Source organism: Pan paniscus, chromosome X (assembly GCF_029289425.2).
Source record: "Pan paniscus chromosome X, NHGRI_mPanPan1-v2.0_pri, whole genome shotgun sequence".
NCBI classification, from domain to species: domain Eukaryota; kingdom Metazoa; phylum Chordata; class Mammalia; order Primates; family Hominidae; genus Pan; species Pan paniscus.
In genome coordinates, this window is record NC_073272.2 from 148,260,715 (window position 1) to 148,282,576 (window position 21,862).

Consider the following 21,862-nt stretch of genomic DNA (forward strand, 5'->3'; position numbering starts at 1 on the left):
TTGGTAAAGATGAATGATGAATACGATAGCAAATTCTGATGAATATGATAGCAAAATCTGATCTTTGAGAAGGTTGAGCAGTTGACTTTGAAGTCATTACAAATGTGGGTCCTTTGAGAAGTTTTGTTACATTGTAGTGAAGTTACTGAGTACACTTTTAATATTTACAGACTATAGAGTGGATGGCTTAATATAGCAAATGTTAATTATTTTTAGTATCAGACATTATGTTTGTTGTAATCACTAGCATTCTTTTTAAAAGCAGTTTATTGAAATATGAAAGTAAATGATGTGTGAAAAATAACATTAATACAGTCTTAGTGAATGAAGAATATATAAACTGTGCATTAGTTTTTCATCTCCTAGGCAGAATCAAGTATTACATGGGCTAGCTTTACTCATAGCCACTTTCATGTACATCTGGAAAATAAATTAGTAATGTATGAAAATAAATGTAGCAGAAGTGGAAATTTAACTAGCTGAACAGCTAACAGATTTCAGTGAAGAACTGAAAGTGACATATTATGATGCTTTGCCAACTTGAAAGTTCCATGGTATATTCCAGACAAGAATGTGGCCTTAAGCCAACTATTCAGACATTGATGTTTGTCCTGCTTTTAAAGACAATGTTTCAGTTTTGTACTCACTTTTTGTCCCTGGGAGCAGTCCCAACCGGGCACAAGGTAGGCCCAGAGGAAATGAGGCCCAGACTCAGATGTAAAGCTTACATTCCTTAGCAGACTGGCTGCATCTACAGTCTCCAGCAAGCCCATGAGCAGAAGATGGAGAGTAGAGGCACAGGAAAGGTGCTGGTGAGAGCAATTTTGCCTCCATTTAAGCAACCATTATTCCCTTCCACAAACGCTGGCTCTCCATTTCCAACTGTGCAACTTCCCAGAGAAAGCAATTCCTTTTCATTAACACACTGAAGTCCTTCACCCCTAGTTTGAGTTCTCATGGTGTCCTCCCTGAATTAAAGTCCACCCTCCTTCTTATCCCCATATCTGTATGTGTAAGTATAAAAAGCTGATGTACTTCTTGTTCTTCCTATACTAATTTCCTCTAAGTGTTCATTGTCAAAATTGACTGTGTGTGGAGTCCCACCTGAGAACACAGAAACAGATTTAGCTATAAAAATTCTTAGGATACATAATTTCAGGTCTCATTTCATTGGGTCTCAGTCAAGGTTGTCCTTATGTTTAAAACAGTTTTAATTTCATGTCTTTCTTTATATCTACTTATAAGTATTGTCAAATTTTCATATATGATTTCTATTTACATCCATAATTTCTTACACTTCTGAAATTCAAAAAGTTCTGAGAACCAATATTTTTTCTAACCTTGAGACAAACTCATTTGATGATAAAACCTGACCTAAACTGTTGTAAAGATATTTATTTAAAACATTTATGTATTCCTCTTACTGTGAATGTTACTGCAACAATAGTAACAAGTTTTATTAAGGGGTGCTTATCCAGATCCCACTGAGAATATTATATATGGTATATTCAGCATAGTACTTTTTAAAATTAAAAACATCCGAATACTAAAATACATCTGTTCTCAGAAGGGCTTTAGATAGGAAAGATATATACAAAACACATACACGCACACACACACACACACACCCCAATTTTTCTACTAAATCCATGGAACTTTGATTTAGCTGAGGAATAAGTTGATTTTGGTAAATAAATCATCCCTGCTTCATGTGTATCACCTTAATGTATTTGGTTTTGAAGGAGTAATCCCAGAGATTTTTTGTTTCTTACAGAAGTTGCTAAAAAATTATCTAGTAAGTGGAACTCTATCCAGAAATATTCCAAAGTCAACCTAGAGTCTATTTTAGCTTAGTAATAGCAGGATGACCAGCTTCGTATTAAAAGAAATGAGTGCATAAATGTGAAATGATACTAGGAAACAGCCTTTTCTCTTGAGAATCATAAATGTGGATACAAATCAGATTTTATCCCTCAATCCACCACCCAGTATTCTCAGTGTTGCAGATGCTCTGTGTTATATTTAAAACTTCACTTGGGAGGAATTGAGGCCAAGTTAGCCTAATCTCTGGATTAGTCTCACTTAGATTTCTGTTCTCTCAATCTTTATTTAGTAACCGAAGACAAAAACAATTGATTAGATTTAAAGAGAACTTTGCATAAATAGGGTATCATTACTGACACTAAAGAGAGATCTACAAAGGAATGCAGGGAAATAGGAGCCCTGTTATAGGTCTCCTCCCTTTCCCCGCACTGCTGGAGAAAGACACACAGTTCCTAGGAGATACAGTAGTCTCCTTATTTCTTGTACTTTCCCTAATCTCTTGATGTACTTGACAGAGAAATGTACTTGTAGTTCGCATTTACTTAGCAGATAGCAGTTTAAAATGAGCTTTCACTATGTGAAAGAAAATGTCTACTTGGGAGATTAAAGGGCCAGTCTTTAAGGACACACGGCACAGGAAGTGGAAAGGCCCTCTGCACTGAGTAGTGACTGATGAGGAGCCTATGCTGGCTTTGAAGGGATCCTATTCCTTCCCAAGCAGCAGCTCAGTATGGCTCCAGCTCAGTGAGTGAGAGTTGTAATGTTGGAGAAGAGGCTCTAGTGAGGGCATGGGGTGGGGTCGTGAACTCCTTTGGGTTCAGGCAATGAATAAAGGTCTGTGCTCCTTGAGCTGGGGGCTGGGGAATTCTTGCGGATCCTCTTTCTCACATTTGAACATGGGGCCACAGGACCAGGTGACCTCCAGGACCATACTGGGCTCTCTTGACTGAGCTGCTGCTTCAGATTTGTGGAATGCGAGGGAGAGAGCAAGTCAGGTTGCTGCTGCATGCAAGAGGCTGCGAAGGCCCAGTAGATGGCAAACAGACAAACAGGCCCCGAGCACTCCCCTCCCCATGAGCTAACCTGATCTCCAAAGAGGGGTTAGGCTGAAGACACAGAGGGAGATTAGAACCTTCCCCCAAATTTAGAGACCCATTTCTGAGAGAAAGCAAAATTCAGTCCAAAGCAACAATGAGAAAAAGAAAGGTGATGGCATACCCCAGTGTGCCAAGATGCAGCTGAGGCTGACTTGTTATAGGACGCAGAGAGCAAACGATCGGTACGGAGGAGTATTAATTATCAATAAAGGCAGAGTAGCAAATGGTGTCACTTTCCAAATGCTTTGCTTGGTCAGCTTTACAAATTTAAAATCAATCATTACAGCTGGTTGCTCTCTTATGATCATAACTCCTTGTAAGAGTTACAAAGAGGTTATAAAAAGTATGGTGGAGGAGGCCTAGAAGTGTGTTGTCTCATTCCCTTATTCATGCACCCAACAGACAGAAATTGAGGACCAACTCTAGTCACTTTGGGGCTGAGCGCCAGGCCCTCAGCAATGAATATGCTCAGCACAGCTAGTGCCCTTTGAAGGAGCTGGGGGGCCAGGGTGCTAGGTGCTAGTCTTGGCTCTCCAACTAGCTGTGAGGCAGAGACCAGCTCCACCCCCTTTCTGAACCTCAGTTTCCTCTAATTAAAATGATAATTGAACTCACTCCTTCTTGGTAATAGAACTATATACCATATGTTTAGCTAAGATCAGAGCCCCTTGACGAACCTGTGGGGTATTGAACAAGGGGGCAACAAAAAATGAAAAACTACCTTAACTGAAAAAAATGGGACAGTTCAACATCTAAGGTACTACATCTATATCTGCATCCAGAAGGCATGCAAACTTGGCTTAAGGTTTTTATGTTGAGTGAGGGTGGCAAGGCTTTTCTGGAAGACAAGGCAGTGTGATGGAAAGCCAAGGAACTTGCATACACATAGGCCTGGTTCTCTTCAAACCTTTCAACTTGGGCCAGTCACTGGGCCTCCTAAGCCTCACGTTTCCTATCTATAAAATGGGAACGGTAAACCCCACTCTACCTGCATTTCACAGATCACAGGCCCTTCACCTGAACTGGGCTGTTTTCCATCTTATTTGAGAGTAAATGAGGCAATGAATTATGTTGTTTTCCTTTCAGCCCACCCTTGGCCACTCCCCAGCCCCCACCTGCAGTGCAAGCCAGCGGGGGTTCTGGCAGCTCCAGCGAATCAGAGAGCAGCTCTGAGTCAGATTCAGACACTGAAAGTAGCACCACTGACAGCGAATCTAATGAGGCACCTCGTGTGGCAACTCCAGAGGTGAGTGAAGGTGCCAGGGCCCTAACCATGATCTGCCTGTCCCACAGGCAGCACCCTCAACACACACACACACACACACACACACACACACACACACACACACACTTTCAGCACAATAATTAATAATTAATTTAGCACGATAACCACTTCAGAAAAGTACCCAGATTTTTAACAGCACTTTTATAAAGCATATATTCACATACTCCTAACATGCATACATTTTTTGCTGTGTGACTGATTTGCTGTGTGACTCACTTAGCTTCTCTTAGCATAGTAAAACTAGCATAGTAATGAATAGACTAGCAGCTTATCTTCTGAGAGAATCAATGAAGCCAGTCAAGATCCAATTCTGGCCTTGGGGACACTAACCCTTACTCTAGATTAAAGTGATTAAAGTGTGAATTGCCACTTGGCAAGTAAGACCCAAGAAGTATGGCTTTCCTTAAAGGTAAAATGATTATTTAAATGTTATGTGTTCTTTATTTTAATATGCATCCTTCAAGTGTGTTTGATAATAACTCACCAAAACATTTAACACAGCTCCATGAAATACTAAAATAATAATTTTGAAATAAAAGAATTTGCTTCACATCCTCTCTGAGTCCAGGATAGCCGCTCAATTTCCCTGAGCCTGCATTTGGTACAGCAAGTAAATTCCACCCTCAACCCCCGGCTCTTCATACACTTGTTTTTCAATAATCAGAAAAGAAAAATAGGAGACAATAATAATATTACTGCTATTAATAATAGAAATACCTGTTGAACATGGACCATGCATGTGCCAGGCACTGTGCTGAGCTCTTGACTTGCATTTTCTCATATTATCCTCATGACAACCTTACAGAGTACTTATTATTATTTTTGTTTTACAAGTGAGAGAATAAGGTTCTAGGAGGTTAAAAAGAACTTTCCCAAGACCTCACAGATAGACAGTAGTAGAGCCAGGACTGAAAACCCTGGTCCATGTGTATCCAGAGCTGATGTTCTCAACCTGAAAGCTCCACTGCCCACAGTGGCAGCTGATACAACTTCCTCAACCCTTGCCTGCCATTGCCTTGTGCAGGTTACTATCACAACTACTCAAGTGTTTTTAATTCTGTCACCCTCTATTGGCTGGTACCATAAGCCTCAGCTGATGGCTTTCAAAAGAAGAGCTCTTCTAATAAAACTGATGGCAGAACTCAGAGTTAGGAATCAAGGACCCGAATAGTATGTATCATTGCCATGGTTTAGTGGATACTAATGTCTGCATGCATGTTCCTATAAATTGGTTATTGCCCATACACCGAGGAAAGCTCAGTGGTTTCTATTTTTTGGAAGTAAAATCTTTTTGTCCTTCAGTAAAAATACAAAAGGCCTGATTTGTTTGCAGGGAATGACAGCATCACATAGAAGGCACTGGCACTCTGGCAGCTGGAAAGCCTTTCCTTTTGAATTATACTTGAGGTGCGCTTACATTCCTTTCAGGATCGGAGACTATTACCTTTGCCTCCTGGTGAGAGGTTGAGTGATGATTCCCACAAAGGATTTTGGAAACAGGTTTCCCTCATTGGCATCCCTGCCAACCCACTGGAACATCTCTCTGTGAATAATTCTTTTCTTCCTGGCCAAAGTAGAGAATATTTTCAGAGAAGGAGTCGAAATGAGCTTAAATAAGTAGACTGCAGCTGGTTTGTATCTGGCTATTTAGGTCATTTGAATATTATGGATAGTGGGTATGTGCAGGTGTGTGTGTATGAGTGTGTGTATTTGTATATGTGTGAACAGTCACTTGACATCCAAAGCTTTTAGTAGTAGTCTCTGTACTCAGGGTTCTCTTGAATCCTTCCCAAGTGTAAAAATCATTCTTGCTGCTGTTTCTCAATCTGCAGCCTGAGCCACCCTCAACCAACAAGTGGCAACTGGATAAATGGCTTAACAAAGTGACATCCCAGAACAAGTCTTTTATTTGTGGCCAAAATGAAACACCCATGGAGACTATTTCTCTGCCTCCTCCAATCATCCAACCAATGGAAGTCCAGATGAAAGTGAAGACGAATGCCAGTCAGGTCCCAGCTGAACCCAAAGAAAGGCCTCTCCTCAGTCTCATTAGGGAGAAAGCCCGTCCACGGCCCACTCAGAAAATTCCAGAAACAAAGGCTTTGAAGCATAAGTTGTCAACAACTAGTGAGACAGTGTCTCAAAGGACAATTGGGAAAAAACAGCCCAAAAAAGTTGAGAAGAACACCAGCATTGACGAGTTTACCTGGCCCAAACCAAATATTACCAGCAGCACTCCCAAAGAAAAAGAAAGTGTGGAGCTTCATGACCCACCAAGAGGCCGCAACAAAGCCACTGCCCACAAACCAGCCCCTAGGAAAGAACCAAGACCTAACATCCCTTTGGCTCCCGAGAAGAAGAAGTACAGAGGGCCTGGCAAGATTGTGCCAAAGTCTCGGGAATTCATTGAAACAGATTCATCTACATCTGACTCCAACACAGATCAGGAAGAGGCCCTGCAAATCAAAGTCCTGCCTCCGTGCATTATTTCTGGAGGTAATACTGCCAAATCCAAGGAAATCTGTGGTGCCAGCCTGACCCTCAGCACCTTAATGAGTAGCAGTGGCAGCAACAACAACTTATCCATCAGTAATGAAGAGCCAACATTTTCACCTATTCCTGTCATGCAAACTGAAATGCTGTCCCCTCTGCGAGATCATGAGAACCTGAAAAACCTCTGGGTGAAGATTGACCTTGACTTACTCTCTAGAGTACCTGGCCACAACTCACTCCATGCAGCACCTGCCAAGCCAGACCACAAGGAGACTGCCACAAAACCCAAGCGTCAGACAGCTGTCACAGCTGTGGAGAAACCAGCCCCTAAGGGCAAACGTAAGCACAAGGTAAGCTGTCTAAAGTGGCCTGCCAAGTGCTTGTGAGCAGTGTCTGTTTGTTGTCTAACTTGATCTTGAGTCTCATTTTCAAGGAAGCCAATGGCAGTGCATTGCAGATTTTGGCAAAGGTGATGATGCTTTCTGTGGGAAATGCAGTATTTGACATGACCAGAGAGGAAAAACTAGGAATGATCTGTAGCCAGTGGCAAGAGTGTCCATTATGGCATATGAGGGCTTATGATGTGTAGGAAAGAAAAATATGAAGAAAGTCTCCTTACTTGGGCAAGGCACGCAAGTGCCCTCAATGTCCAAATGCATCTTCTAGGGCTTTTTAATTTCTCTGGACAAACATTAGCATCTCCACAGCCCAGTTATACTCTAAGTCTCCTGGGTCCTACCAACCACATGTTCTTCCCAGCCTGCTGGGATCACTGATCTATGTGGTAGGCTTGACTTGGGAAAATCTTACCTGCAGAAGGCTAGAGCTGAATTCCAAGGCTACAAAGTATACTCATAAGGTGAAATCCAGAGTGGGCCTTTTCATTTGAACTATGTCTAGAGAAATGGTTTGGTATCCAGTATGCTCATTCTGTCATATCTCCACATCTCAGGGTACTTTTTTTAGAGTGATGTTATCTCATGATGATATTCAGGTAATCTTATTTCTAAGGCTGCCACAGTGGCTAGAAAGGAGGTTCCCAGTCCTTTCTTCATTTATTCTGTCCCTTTCCAGGAAAGACTTAAGATTCCTTATTGAACTGCAGCCCCCACTGTGGCCAGGCCATCCGACTGACTAGGATGATGCAAAAATGATAGCAGTCATCATTCAGCTTGACTTTACAAGTTCCAAAACAGAGGATATTCTCTCTGAGTTGCATACCTAATGAGAGTACAGTTTGAGCATCCCAAATCTAAAAATCCAAAATCCAAAATGCTCCAAATCTGAAACTTTTTGAGCACTGACATGACACTCAGGAGAAATAAGTGTTCATTGGAGCATTTTCAGATTTTGGATTTTTGAATTTGAGATGCTCAACTGGTAAGTTTAATGCAAATATTCCAAAATTCAAAAATATTCAAAGTCTGAAACACTTCTGGTCCCAACTATTCTGGATAATGGCTACTCAGCCTATATTCCAAAATAGGGACCAAGAAGTCAAAGGCCTTTGCCCTACCACTGATTCTCCACATTTAGTGATGACAACAGTACAACCACAGCTGACAGTGTACCTTCAAAACAGCACATGCAAAAGTCCAAAGGTGTGCTTTGAACGTGGTTCATTTCCTTACATGATGCTCATTGTGTAAGCAACCTTTATATGTCAGCCATGATCCCCATGCTGCTTGGACAGGATTTATGTCACATTCAAGTTACAATGTTAGTTTCTAAACTACTCATTTGTGGGGGCATTGTTGATGGCAGAAGTGTCCAAAAATTGTATTAATAGATTCTCTTTACTTTTGTTGCGAGATTCCCATGCCACCCAGTCTTGACACAGAGGTTCAGATCACACAGTTGTACTCTCTCAAATGCCAGCTTCTTTGTAGGACTCGGCTAGGCAAGGTTGATTGCTTTTCTGTCTGATCAAAGGTGCACATTTAACTCACCTACCTAATCTAGAAGTTAAAATAAAAGCAAACTATGTATCTTGCTCATTTTTAGTGTATAAAATATGGATGTCTGAATGGTGCCATGCATTTCAAGCTCTGTGTATTTTTTTCCCTGTTAAAGCCAACAGAAGTTGCAGAGAAGATCCCTGAGAAGAAGCAGCGCCTGGAGGAGGCCACAACTATCTGCTTGCTCCCCCCTTGCATCTCACCAGCCCCACCCCACAAGCCTCCCAACACTAGAGAGTGAGTTTGCCCTGGCCCTGTCTGATGGCTTGGTATGATTGTTCAGACTCCTAAGAAATCCTAATTGAACCTGTTTGGGGGATCTTGCCCCAGAAGACTTTAAGGTAAAAAACAGGAGTCTCTCAGTCAAGGCCTGACAGCTGTCCCTGGCCACTGGTCTAACAAGGGTGTGATAAGGGGTAGAACATATGCTGCCAGAATTGGGGTGACTCCATGAGCTTTTAGCAACATTTCTTTACTCTAATTCAGATTTATCACTAAAATTAGTCAAAACGAACTTTTAGCACTCAGTGAAGGGTAAAAGGAAGTAAATAAATTGACAAGAAGCATCAAGAGAACCCCTATCACTTTAACCAGATCACCTGCTTCTACCCAACATTCAGTTCTGATGGTGATTACTCAGTTTCCCTGGAAAAGCAACTCCTTGATCTTGACAGAACGAGGCAGCTGCTTCCTCTTTGATGTCATTACTTAACATTGATATGAATCTTGAGGACCAGTAGCTATGTCCGGAACTCCACAGAAGCCAAGGGAATAAAAAAAAAAAAAAAAAAAAAAAAAAAAAAAGCTGTCTTTTCCTGACACAGAACTGTCCCAGGAGGAGGGCCACTCCCAGACAGCTCATCTCTCTGGCCTCCTCAAACATGTCATTCCAAGGAGCTGGCACCTGTTCTTCCTTCTCTCTGTGTGTGGAAGGTTCCAGAGTCCGGCAGGAGGCCTCCTGGCACCTCCTCACTCAAACAGCTTGAGTCTTCTTCAGAGAAGTCCTGCCTTCTGTTTCTGCCAAGCATTGTGACCAAGTTATTTCTGTCTTATAAATATCACTTAACTAACAATCATGTCAGCTACTTGAACCATTCTGTCTGAGTAATTATTGCCATAAATTCATTCAACATTAGAGATTACTTCCATCAAAGCCAGTTTTGGAGCCTATTAGCAGCCCAGAGCAGAGAGGCAATCTGGCTAACTGCAGCTAACAATTGATTTCACAGATTACAGTTTAACATCAGGGATATGGCATCAATCTGCTACAGATAAGATGTCGGAAATAAGTTATCAGCTTACATTTGTCTGGATCTTTGTTGTTTTGAGATGAAAGGAAAGAAAAGATCAATTACCACTAGATCTGGTTTAACTAATAAGGAGATTTGGGTCCTGGGCTGCCCCCTGCCCCCAGGATCAGTAGTTATTGGTGAGGTTCATCAGTATTCTCTGATATAAGTTTGCTCTGAAACATCCCTTCACATACATACTTGAAGTTCTCAGAACTAGAGACCCTTCCAGTGGAGCAAGCTGACCCCTTCACCTCAGGGTAGACCAGGCATGTGAGGAGGCATGCTCCCCTGATGGTAAGATGTGGTCATTCCAGAGCCCTCCTCCATTGTTTGCAAGGAGGAAGGACTAAAATGGCATAGCTGTGGTAGCATTGTTCCCTCAGTTTCCAGGCTTGGACCAGTTTGGGCCATCCAGCCTTGCCACAGCCTTTGGTCCCCACTGCTACACTCTCTAGGTGACCCAGTGGCCTGTCGCCTTCCCCATCTTATAAAAGAGAGATGACCAAGTATTACATAAAGGTCTAGTCATTTGAGTTGCTTCTTACCAAATGTCACACTCAGGGTTGGGGTCCACCCCCAGCTGAGGTCTGAGGGGAGTGTGTGGATGTGGAGCAGGGAGCTTGGAGAACACTCAAGAGACAGCAGGTAAATGAGACATAGCTTTATTTAGCAGCTCCTTCACAGGGTGAGTGTTACATTTATACATTACACAAACAATAGTGGCTGAGAGCCAGGTAGTGAGCTTCTGTGTGTTACGTCTTCATGGCTATGATTATATAAGACATGGGACTGTGCACTTGTGCCCCAATCCACTGAGTCATCTAGGCTGTTTACCTCAGCCTATGCCTGCTGCCCTATGCCTACTTGGCTGCAGCACAGCCATGTTCCTTACACCAAATGGTGTCTTTAATCCACTATCTTTACAATGTCTCTGCTTTTCTAGTAGGTGGGAAAGCAGTGTTTCCCTTGTAGCCTTTATCATTCAGAAAGAGCCTCAATTAGTTTCTTACGCCCATCAAACAGATGAGTTTTCTCTGGAAGACTTTCTGGAGTTGAAGAAGAATGAAGCAATGACTGACCTCTTAGGGGTCTCTTCCTGGGAATCCTCTCCTCAAGCTTTGCACCTTTGTGCCTTATTAACCTTTCAAACAAAATGGGAGACAACATTCACTTTTCTAAAGGACTATTCTAAACCTAACAAAGATTCCACACCAGACTATGACAGCTATAGTTCCCCATAGTTCAACAGAAGGACTCTCCTGGACCTCCCCTTCTTCTTTAGAGCTGGTACCTTCAGCAGGCCCTCTGAGGAATTGAGTGCAGGTGGTGATGCTCTTCTTTTGTCTCCTGTTCTACTCTGGCCTATTGGAAGAGGTACCCAAAGACGCAAAAGCTGCTTTTCTAGTTGTAAGTCATAACAATGACTGAGTGGTCTCTAGAAAATGCTCCCTAGGTGTCTTTCACCAAGGAAGTCCTTAAAGACCCCATGGTTCCAGATCATGACCAGGCAGATGTAAAGGGGGCCAGGTCATGGGTGCTCACTGTACAGAATGCACTGAATCCCCGCTGGTTGCTTTAGTGGCAGACAGGCAGGCATTGCATGACTGTAGTTGCCAATGGCAAATTAACTGCCTCTCAGAAGCAGCTCTTTCCCTTGCAGCCCCCAGTTTCTCCTCAGGCAGCTCAAGTAGTGGGGGAGTATTTACAGCTAATGAACCACCATTCACCTCCTGTAGATGCCACAGCAATGCTTGACATCCACACATATAAATTCCCAAAGGCCTGGTGCCTTTGTAATTATTACACTTAATGTGATCTGCTATTTGTGGAGCTTCCTCATGGACAAGAATCTTAATCCATATGTTCACCATCATTTTAATCAGGCATCACTACTATTTTAAAATGGTTATACATGTCAAAGCAATTTTTTAAATCCATTGGAAAGTATTTTTAATTAATTTTAATCAATTGAGGTAATGACAGAAACAGTTGCGTTTTTTCAGTTTCGCTACACAACAAAAAGTAACATAGGGCCACATTTATGAAACAAAAGATGGAGAAGATGGCACATATTACAATTGGCAATTTTGTGCAACACAGTGGAAGTGGGCCAAGGAGTGTGCATTGACTTCTATTTCAGGGAATCAGACCACTTGAATGCTTGTTCATCTTTGATTTGTTGCTTTGAGATATTGTAAATCTATATTTCTAGACACTGACTGAAATTGACCAAGAGGAAAACATAAATTCTTGTTGACTTAATTTGCTATTGAAAATTGTAGTCAATAATCATGAAAAGTAAATAGCTGCACAGTGCAATATTAGTTGTCTAAGCAAAGATTAAAATTCAAGTAATCTTCATTGATTAGTCTAAGACAGTAACTAAAATGAAAATCCATGACCCAATTACCATGTTAAGCAGCTAGCATAAGGTTTCAGTTGTTCTGTTTTATTTGAAGTCTCAGACTATTTGGTGGTGCCCATTTAATGGGCAGATAAATCAGTTTGAAAGCACAGGAGTACTTTTAAAATTGCAGATGTCTAGTGTGAACATGACAAAATAATATTTTTAAATGGAGTTTTGTAAAGTGGAGTACATCAGTACTTCAGTATAACAATTTAAGGTCAGAGGCTCATTATGCTTGGCGTTGGAGTAGAACATTCTGTATATACAATTTGCAATGTATGTCGCAATACTATTTAGTGCATTATTTATTTCTAAGTAATGCGTAAGCATAATATTTCTTAAGAAAATATTCTTCCACTGATTCTTTATTGTGCCATTTATTGCATGATTGTGCAGTTAGGTCCTAGGGCAAAATAAGTAGGAACCACCCTGAAAAATGATGGGATTAAAGTCTTCATTGTATTTTCCATAAAAATCTAATTAACAGCAATCTTGAAAAGTTGAAAATATCCTACTGTAGCACACTCCATTAGGCATTTACATTTGTCATGGAGTTCTGCTGCAAAGACATGAGTTTATTCTTGGATACATATGTATGCATATATCTATATTTATATAGAGAGATATCTATATCTATGTCTATGTGCATTTTTAGATATGCTCTTCACCATAGGTAGAGGGACAGCAATTAAAATATGACTTCAGCTTACAGTACTAGCATCATGGGGAAAATCAGAATAAAGAGAGAGAAGACTTTATGACACCCTACGCTTCTTGTTTTCCACAGAAATAATTCATCCAGGAGAGCAAATAGAAGAAAGGAAGAAAAACTATTTCCTCCTCCACTTTCCCCACTGCCAGAGGACCCTCCACGCCGCAGAAATGTCAGTGGCAATAATGGTCCCTTTGGTCAAGACAAAAACATCGCCATGACTGGACAGATCACATCTACCAAACCTAAGAGAACTGAAGGCAAATTCTGTGCTACTTTCAAAGGGATATCGGTAAATGTAAGCATCTTGGAAGAAATATTATAATTGCCAGGTAGAAACAAGTTAACCCAGCTCATCTAACTTGATCATTTGGCGATGTTGCAGGAGGAAGGGAAGAAGATGCAGAGGAGAAATATGACAGGCCTGTGTATACAAATACACAAACTTTCCATTATTTCTTTTTGTATAGTGCCTAGTATATTGTCACAAATCATTAGGGTTTATAAATGATACAGATGTTATTATGACAATGATAATGCTTAAAAGAATCTGCAAAGTCATTTCCACAAGGGCTAAAATCTACTGGGGAAACATGATAAATATATTAATATTTGCTCCTAGAAATATATCATCCTTCTTAGGGAAATCACTAGGCTTCTCTGATAGCAGTGAGCAACCAGTGCCTCTTCTTGGGCCATTCTTTCTAGTAATGATTTGAAATCTAGGAGACTTTGTGGCATAATTTTTGCCTTAGCCTGTGATTAAGACACTTAACTCTTGTATAGTGCTAGCACTGCAACAAATTTGCTCTATGACTCTGGGCCAATCATGAAACATCTCTGAGATAATAAAATGAGGGGATTTGACTAGATGATCTATAAAGCTTCTTCTAGCTCCAAAAACATTTGCAATTTTGTGCTCGCAGAGTCTTCTCTATTCCATTTAGGCATGAAGTCCTGTTTATTGACTCAACAGGTGAGTGAGTGTGGAGAGATGACACTTTTATGTAACTTACATGATCATGGCTGAATTCAGCCATTTCCAGTCAGATGTGCCAGGACTGACATAAACGCTGTGGGTGGTGGATGTAATGTTTCAGGGTTCTTGCCACATATCTTGGCCATAGAGACAAATGACACTGTCTTGGGCTGGCCTAACTGTTTGGTCTAGGCCAATCGGGCTGTGGCAGTGGAGACACGAAGCTGGCTTACAAGTTTTTTACGGCTCTGTTTCCTTTAAAATGTTTGGGTTGAAAAAAAATCTTTATTTTCTTCGTATCCATCATAACAATTTGTAGATGCATAGGTTCTCAGCACATTTATATCAGTGAGATCTAGGTGGTAATAATTATTTTGTATTCAGAAGGTCCAGGATGAAGTGTAAAAGATCCACAGAAATATAAGAAATACATTTCACATTTGGCTTTTATCTTTAAAGTGACCCTGTTGACTATGGCAAGTGTCTGTGCATATGTGCATGCATGCACTCAGCAAACACTGAGGGCACTGGGCTGTGGGGTGGAGGGACAGTATCATAAATCAGAGATGGCCCCAGTGCTCAAAGAACTCTCAGTCTAAAGTGAGCAATGAGACATGTGCTCAAAGGACTAGAATACAAAATAGCTGGTGATTGGTGTCTTAGGGCAGGGATAGAGACAGGTCTCTGAATGGTCCAAGGAGGATTAAAGTACTTCTGGCTGTAGGCATAAGGTAGTTTTCCTGGTGGAGGAGGCGTTTCCTGAGTTGATCCTTAATAGATGAGTAGGGTTTAAAAATGAAGGGAAGTGGGTGAAGAAAATGTGGTCTATCCACACAATGGAAAAGGAAGGAAATCCTGTCATATTATGCAACATGGATGAACCTTTAAGACATTATGCTAAGTGAAATAAGCCAGACACCAAAGGCCAAAACCATGTGATTCCGTTGACATGAGGTCCCTGGAGTAGTTAAATTCATAGAGACAGACAGTAGAATGGGGGTTGCAAGCGCCTAAGGCAAAGGGTAAATGGGGAGACACTGTTTAATGGGTACAGAGTTTCCGTTTTGCAAGATGAAAAGAGTTCTGGGGATTCACAACAATGTGAATGTACTTAACATGACTGAACTGTACACTTAAGAATGGTTAAGATGGTACATTTTATTATATGTGTGTTTTACCACAATTATGAAAATTTCAAAAGGCAATAAAAATAATAAGTTGAATAAATTATCACCAGGTGGTAAAAAAAGAAACAAATGAATGGAAGGCTTTTTGAAATCTAAAACTTCACATGTATCATCAAATCAGGAAAGTGAAAAAAGCGGGGACATGTTCAGTTCGGTTGAAACTAAGGTTCATGGAAGGGAACAGTCAGAGATTGGGCAGAAAGCTGCAGCCAAATCAGGTAGGGCCTTGAGTGCCAGCAAAGGAGCTTCAGCCTTGAGTTTGCATTTGAGTGCAGAGCAGGGAGATGCTAGGAACTTTGTTCAGGAAGCTCAAGCTAGCAGACAGCAGATTGAGGGTGGAGGGAGAAGCTAGCTCGAGGGCTGGGAGTCCAGCCAGGAGACTCTTTGTTAGTCTCAGTGAGAAGCCATGAGGGCCTGCATTTTGAGGCTTTGAGGGAGAAAGGGACAAATTCGAGAGATGTTGGGGAGATACAATTAATAGGAGTAATTAACTGCAATTAACTGGTAATGTTGAGGGAGAAAAATTAAAGATGAAATAGAGGAATGGTTTTCAAGAAGAGTTCTAGGAGCATTATCATTTTTCAAAATGAAGTAATTTACAGAACTTCAATATATAAAGCTGATTAAAGCAGAGCAGCTCAGATGGAAGTAAAGGTGGGGAGTCTCTACCTTGCCAGTTTCAGTGCCACTAGCCCAGATACTACTGCAGTTCCCTGTGTAACTGTGCCAAAGTCAGTTTGGAAACTCTTTATTGACACGGAGAAATTCAGCTTTGATGACAGAGAAGACCATCCTGCCATTAACAGAAAGAGGAAACTGGTTTGATTAGTGATTTGGTTTGCCAAAAATTTGAGGTGCTAATGGCCATGTTGGTAGAATTGTCCTAAGATGGTCACTGTAGGCTGGAGCTTTGGAGATTGGGTAAGATTGAGGTTTCCATTTGGGTGTTACCTACCTACTGTTGAATCTGTGCCAACAACACACAAGATTGACAGATCATATCAAGAAAGAAGAGAACTGCGGAGTGAACTTTGGGGAACACCAACCTTAGAGAGATACCAATTCAGAAGAGCAGAAGGAAGAGGAGGCACCATGGGAAGTATGGTCAGACAGAGAACAGTCAGGAGAGTCCCACAGTTGCTGGGGGCGGGAGGGCAGAGTCGGCCACTTGAACATGGCAGGTAGTCTTGTGATACCACACTGTCACATAATTACAGATCTTACCACCTCCTTTCTCCATCCTCTCTATAGCAATGACAGTTCAAAGCAAAGCCCTTGTAAGTATCTTACCCATTTGATTTTGGACCTGGTAGAAATGAGGCTTCACCATCCTAAGATTGCAAAACAAAATGGAGACACACTCACATTTCACTTAGCTAGAAACCAATCAAGCGCCTCACATGAACAAAAGGGCGGCTTCAACCTCAGTTCAGCCAGGGCAGGGATGATTAGAGTACAATTTCCTAGTATTTTGCTGGACTGTATCTGGTATTTTGCAGAGTGACCTGAGGACGTTACTTACCCTAGAGAAAGCTTCTGGGTTGGTTCCCTTATCAAAAATACCCACATCGGGGTCAAGGGATTTATTTAATACCTCTATCTCTCCCTCTCTTTGTCCATGCATCTCTTCCTTTCTCCCTCCCTCCTCCTCTCTCCTCTCTATATTCTTCCTTCCCTTTCCCCTCACATTTACCACTGGATTTAGACCTTTGCTGTGGCTGTCTTAATGGGATGGTGGAGCTATGTAATGGCAGCACCCAATTAGCTTGATGTTTGGTGTCATAATAGAACAGAAGCTCGTGATTCATGGCGTTCATAAAATATCCAGGGTCACCTATTTATCCTCAAGCTGCGTGCATTGTTTTCTTTCTTTTTTTTTTTTTATTTTTATTTTTTGCCTTCTTTCGTAATGTGCTTGACATTCAAAGCATTTATGACAAGGTGTTTTAAAAAGCCGGACCTAATGGAAACTATTTGTCCTCCTTTTTCCCAGGAGGGAGACACTCCAAAAAAGGCATCCTCTGCCACCATCACTGTCACCAATACTGCTATTGCCACTGCTACTGTCACTGCTACTGCCATTGTCACCACCACTGTCACAGCTACTGCCACCGCCACGGCCACCACCACAACTACTACCACTACCATTTCCACCATCACCTCTACCATCACTACTGGCCTCATGGATAGCAGTCACCTGGAGATGACGTCCTGGGCGGCTCTGCCCCTTCTATCCAGCAGCAGCACTAATGTCCGGAGACCCAAGCTCACTTTTGATGACTCGTATGTTGTTCCAGATTATCATGGACAGTTTGGAGTAGTGAATGGGGGGTGGGGGTAGCATGGCTTTTCTAGTGCTGTGCATGTGTCACCCCAAATAAGACCTCAGCATCAAATCCTATACCCTTAAAAGTCCACCCCACCCCCTGCATACACACTCACCACTCTGTCCCCACCAAGAAATGTTTTTGGCCCATTTTAATTAAGCAGCATTGTTACTGTTCCAAAGGCAGGTTGTTCTGTCCTTTCCTATCCATGTCCTCACACATAACCAACACACAGATGTATAGCTAGGTTTTGTTTGATCTATTTGGACAACTGTAATGGTTGGGGTTGGAGCATGTGGTTATTTATCCTAATGGGCCATTATGTACTTCAGATTTCATTTACAGTATTATTTCAAGGTTGGTTATGATATGAATGACAGCATTAGTCTGCCTTTTTCAAGGCATTATATGGGAATAAATTTATAGCAGAAAAGGTTTGATGATTCAGTCTTTTACTGAAAAGATGAAGCATTGGTTTCTGAAAGAGCTTGTTTTGTTTATTTAGGGTTCACAATGCTGATTATTACATGCAAGAAGCTAAGAAGCTGAAGCACAAAGCTGATGCACTGGTAAGTTTCCTTTTTCTCATTGCTTTGTTCCTATTAAGGATTTATGTTTCAAAGGAAAACAAAGAAAGCACTTTTCCAAACAAATTTTCAGTATCACAGCCCACACCTGCCTGTCAACACATTGCTGCCCTGACATAGGGAGATTTGAACTAGTGAATTACTTAGTTCTGTAATTCCCAAAGTTCTCAGGGCTTGGTTATCATGTCATTTGTTTTCCCACTGTTCTTCCCCTTACCCCAACTTCAGAAGCTCAATGGTATATACCACTGTCATTATCTTTCAAGTGAATTTGGAATGACTTATGAAACTTCCCTGGAAATGATGTGCTTTTTTGGTCCAGTAAGCCAGAACTCGTGTGGGAATGTGAGAGTTGTTTAGAACTGTCTAAATGGCCTCAAAAATTGGCTTTGGGAAAACTAGGCCTGAGGAAAAACTCAGCTCCTTGCTGCATTTGATGACATGTTTTCAGAGTGAGCCCCACAGTTAGGCTGGGGCCCCAAGCAGAGAAGAGAAATGCTGTCATCTGGATTTCTCAAGATACTTTGCCCAGCTGCCTCCGAGGGTTTTAGCCACCTAGATCAGTCATAAGCTCAACATTTTGAGTTGTTTGATTTGGTTGAGGCTCCTAACAGTGGGTCTCAACCACACATCACATTGAAAGCTTTAGAATAACTCTGATGCCTAGCCCATATCCCAGACCAATGAAATAAGAATTTCTGGGACTGGGACCCAGGAATGAGTATTAAAGCTCCCCAGGAGATTCCCAAGTGCAGATATTTGAGAACCACTGTCCTAGGGAAGGCCCTAAATTCAGGCTTCTCACTTTGACTAAACCCCATTGGGTTAAAAAATAGCATCCTCAAACATTGCATTGTGTCCTGCTAGGACTTAGTTGTCCCAGTGGTGTTTGATACTGGGAATGCTGTGATGAAATACCATGACTAGTGTGTAGCCAACATCAACTGTCCATGGTCCTTACATCTGCCTTTTCCCTACTTTCTGTCATTTCCCCACTGTGGTACAAATTGCTTCGTGTCTGCAGGTGACCTTTCTGTGGTGTAAATTGTTCCTTAGAAGCAATTTTCCCCTGCTCCTGCAGACAAAAATGACAAGGCAGGCTGGGTGCTAGCTCCATTGGAGATGCCAGGACAACAGTGCTGTGACCATTGTATAGGTGATGAGAGATTTGAAAGGCACTGGATGGTAATGCTGCTCCCTCAAAGACCAAAGGTTTTCTCTAAATGTCCTCAATTCTGTGGCACTACAGAGCACTCAAGTGCTCCTAGGGTTTGCCATCTGTCAAAATAGGGGTTAGGGAGCATACGCATGTTCCATTCACAAGCTGTCACATGAGCTGATGAAGACTGGGATATACATAGGAGACCATGTAAATGAAATGTTTGAAGAACTGAGAAAAATCGGTACCACAGACATATATACATATGATTATGAACTAACGTCACTCTACATTCCAAGGTTGTGTTTATATGTATGTCTTTCAAAGGATCACATTTGGCCTAATCCTTTTAGAATATGCATTCCCAATTGGGGAGATGCTGCCCCTATGGGGGCAAAAATTGGTTTTGGAGATGGGGTGAAAAGGTCTTAGTTATTGCAATGGGGTGTGACCCTCCAAAGGGCCACAGGGCATAAAGAGAGAATAAGTATATTTCTTGTATTAAAATTTCATTGGGGGTACATGAAAAAATACAGTGATCCCTCTGTATCCATAGAAGATTGGTTCCAGGACCCCCTCGGACACCAAAATCCTCAGATGCTCAAGTCTCTGATATAAAATGGCCATTTGCATATAACCTGTTCACATCCTCTAATATACATTAAATCATCTCTAGATCACTTATAATATCTAATACAATGCAATGCTATGTTAAGAGTTGTTATACTGAATTGTTTAGGGAATGATGACAAGAAAAAGTCTGTATATGTTCAGTGCAAATGGAACCATTCATTTTTTTCTGAATATTTTTGATTGAAGATTGGTTAAATCCATGGATGCAGAACCCACGGATACAGAGGGCTGACTGTATCTTAAAAATTCCTTGATGGTGGGGGGGGTGATATTGAAAAACAAGGTTGAGGAACACTTAGAGGAATGATATTTTTGCTAGGCTTATGCATATATTAGCCTGGGAAGCACCCTCATAGTTTAAGCCACTCATTTTGTGGATAGGGAAACAGTCCCAGGGGTGGGGGGCATAACTTGGCTATTAATTGGCACTATGGTCATGTAATTTTCTGTCTGGACATCAGCTACTCCTAGGGAAGAAGGGGTTTAGGCTAGGCGATCTTTACAGATCTCTCCAGCGATTGGGTTGTGAATGAAAAGTCACTTTCAGAAATCAGGATCTAAGAACAATTTCCAAATGGGAGAGCCAGTGGAGCCAGATGACCTAAGGAAATTGTCTTGTAAGGCAAAAGAGAAAGTACCTAGTTTTCATATATGTACACAGGTTTTCACAAAATCCGCTTGAATTTGATTGAAACCGATATTTCTCCACAGTAGCTTACAGAAAGAAAACCACAGAATTCCTGCAGCTCATAAAAGCTGGAGAACATTTATTGTAAAAAGTCATTTACAATAAAAGATTCTGCAGGACCTCTAACCAATCATTTTATAGTTGTACTTAATCCTTTGCTAGAGACAGCTACTCTGCCATTTTGAGAATTGAAACTATCACAGTTGCATAGAAAATATTTTGATAAAAGGTATACAAGAAAATTAAAACAGCTAAATCTGCATTATATTCCTTCTTTTACATAAAATACCATATTAGTGGAATTCTTACATCCTGCTATCAAAAATTGAAAATGTTAAATCCTGTTATAAAATACTCACTATAAAAGTGTCATATATAATATTCATTACACATAAAAAAGAAATCCGTATGTCTAAGTCAGTTTAATCATGACCATTATCAGGGCTAAAACCTTTGTAATAAAATTTTACCAAACTAAAATATTTAGTAGTACTATATTTTTTGGCTTTTTGACATACTATTTCAAACTATCATTTACAATGAAAGTGATGGGATTATTGTCAACAGTCATACTACAGCTTCTCATCTTTCATGACAATAGCATCAATTTGTTAATCTTCTCCTGAGAGTGAAATTGATGTGCTCACAAAGAGTTCTAAAGCAAAAATGTATGTGTTCATTGTCCATGAGACTTCTAAAAAGCAGCCCTTAGTTGCAAGTACTGTCTATAGGACACTACAATGAGCAGATAGTTTAGTAAATTTCATGAATAGAAACTAGTTGAGGCAATGATTTGGATTCAGGTCCACCAAAAAGATAGCAATAACAGCAACAACAATGCCACAAACCACATATGATACCCTGCCTGCATTTTTCTCTTCTCAACTAGCCTTGGTGTCATGATGATAGAACCTTAAGCCGGTAACTTCATTGTTAAGACCAATTCATACATTGTCTTCTGTATCAGGGTTTCTTAGCCTGGGCACTGCTGACATTTTGGGCCAGCTCATTCTCTATTGTGGGAGCTATTTTGGGCACTGCAGAAGTTTATAAGCATTTCTGGCCTCTGTTCACCAGATGCCCCCTCTCCCCAGGGGTGACAACTGAAAGTGTCTCCAGACATTGCCAAATGTTCCCTGTGGGAAGGGGGCAAAACTACCCCCCAGTTTCAAACCACTCTTTTATATGAAGGAGAAAACAGAGAGTATTATCTTGACGAGTCATCTTCCTGTTT

At 41.2% G+C, this 21,862-nt stretch overlaps 1 protein-coding gene across 9 annotated transcripts in view; it reads left to right on the forward strand.

The window, feature by feature from the left end:
* Window positions 1-21,862, forward strand: part of AFF2 (ALF transcription elongation factor 2) — a 491,015-nt gene that overhangs the window by 447,235 nt on the left and 21,918 nt on the right. For all 9 annotated transcript variants that reach the window (XM_055106903.2, XM_008957891.5, XM_003806823.4 and 6 more), the window contains 6 exons: window positions 4,008-4,167; window positions 6,039-7,049; window positions 8,773-8,894; window positions 13,144-13,366; window positions 17,228-17,517; window positions 18,067-18,130. In XM_055106903.2, coding sequence (XP_054962878.1) covers window positions 4,008-4,167; window positions 6,039-7,049; window positions 8,773-8,894; window positions 13,144-13,366; window positions 17,228-17,517; window positions 18,067-18,130 — 1,870 coding nt within the window. The remainder of the gene's footprint in view (window positions 1-4,007; window positions 4,168-6,038; window positions 7,050-8,772; window positions 8,895-13,143; window positions 13,367-17,227; window positions 17,518-18,066; window positions 18,131-21,862) is intronic.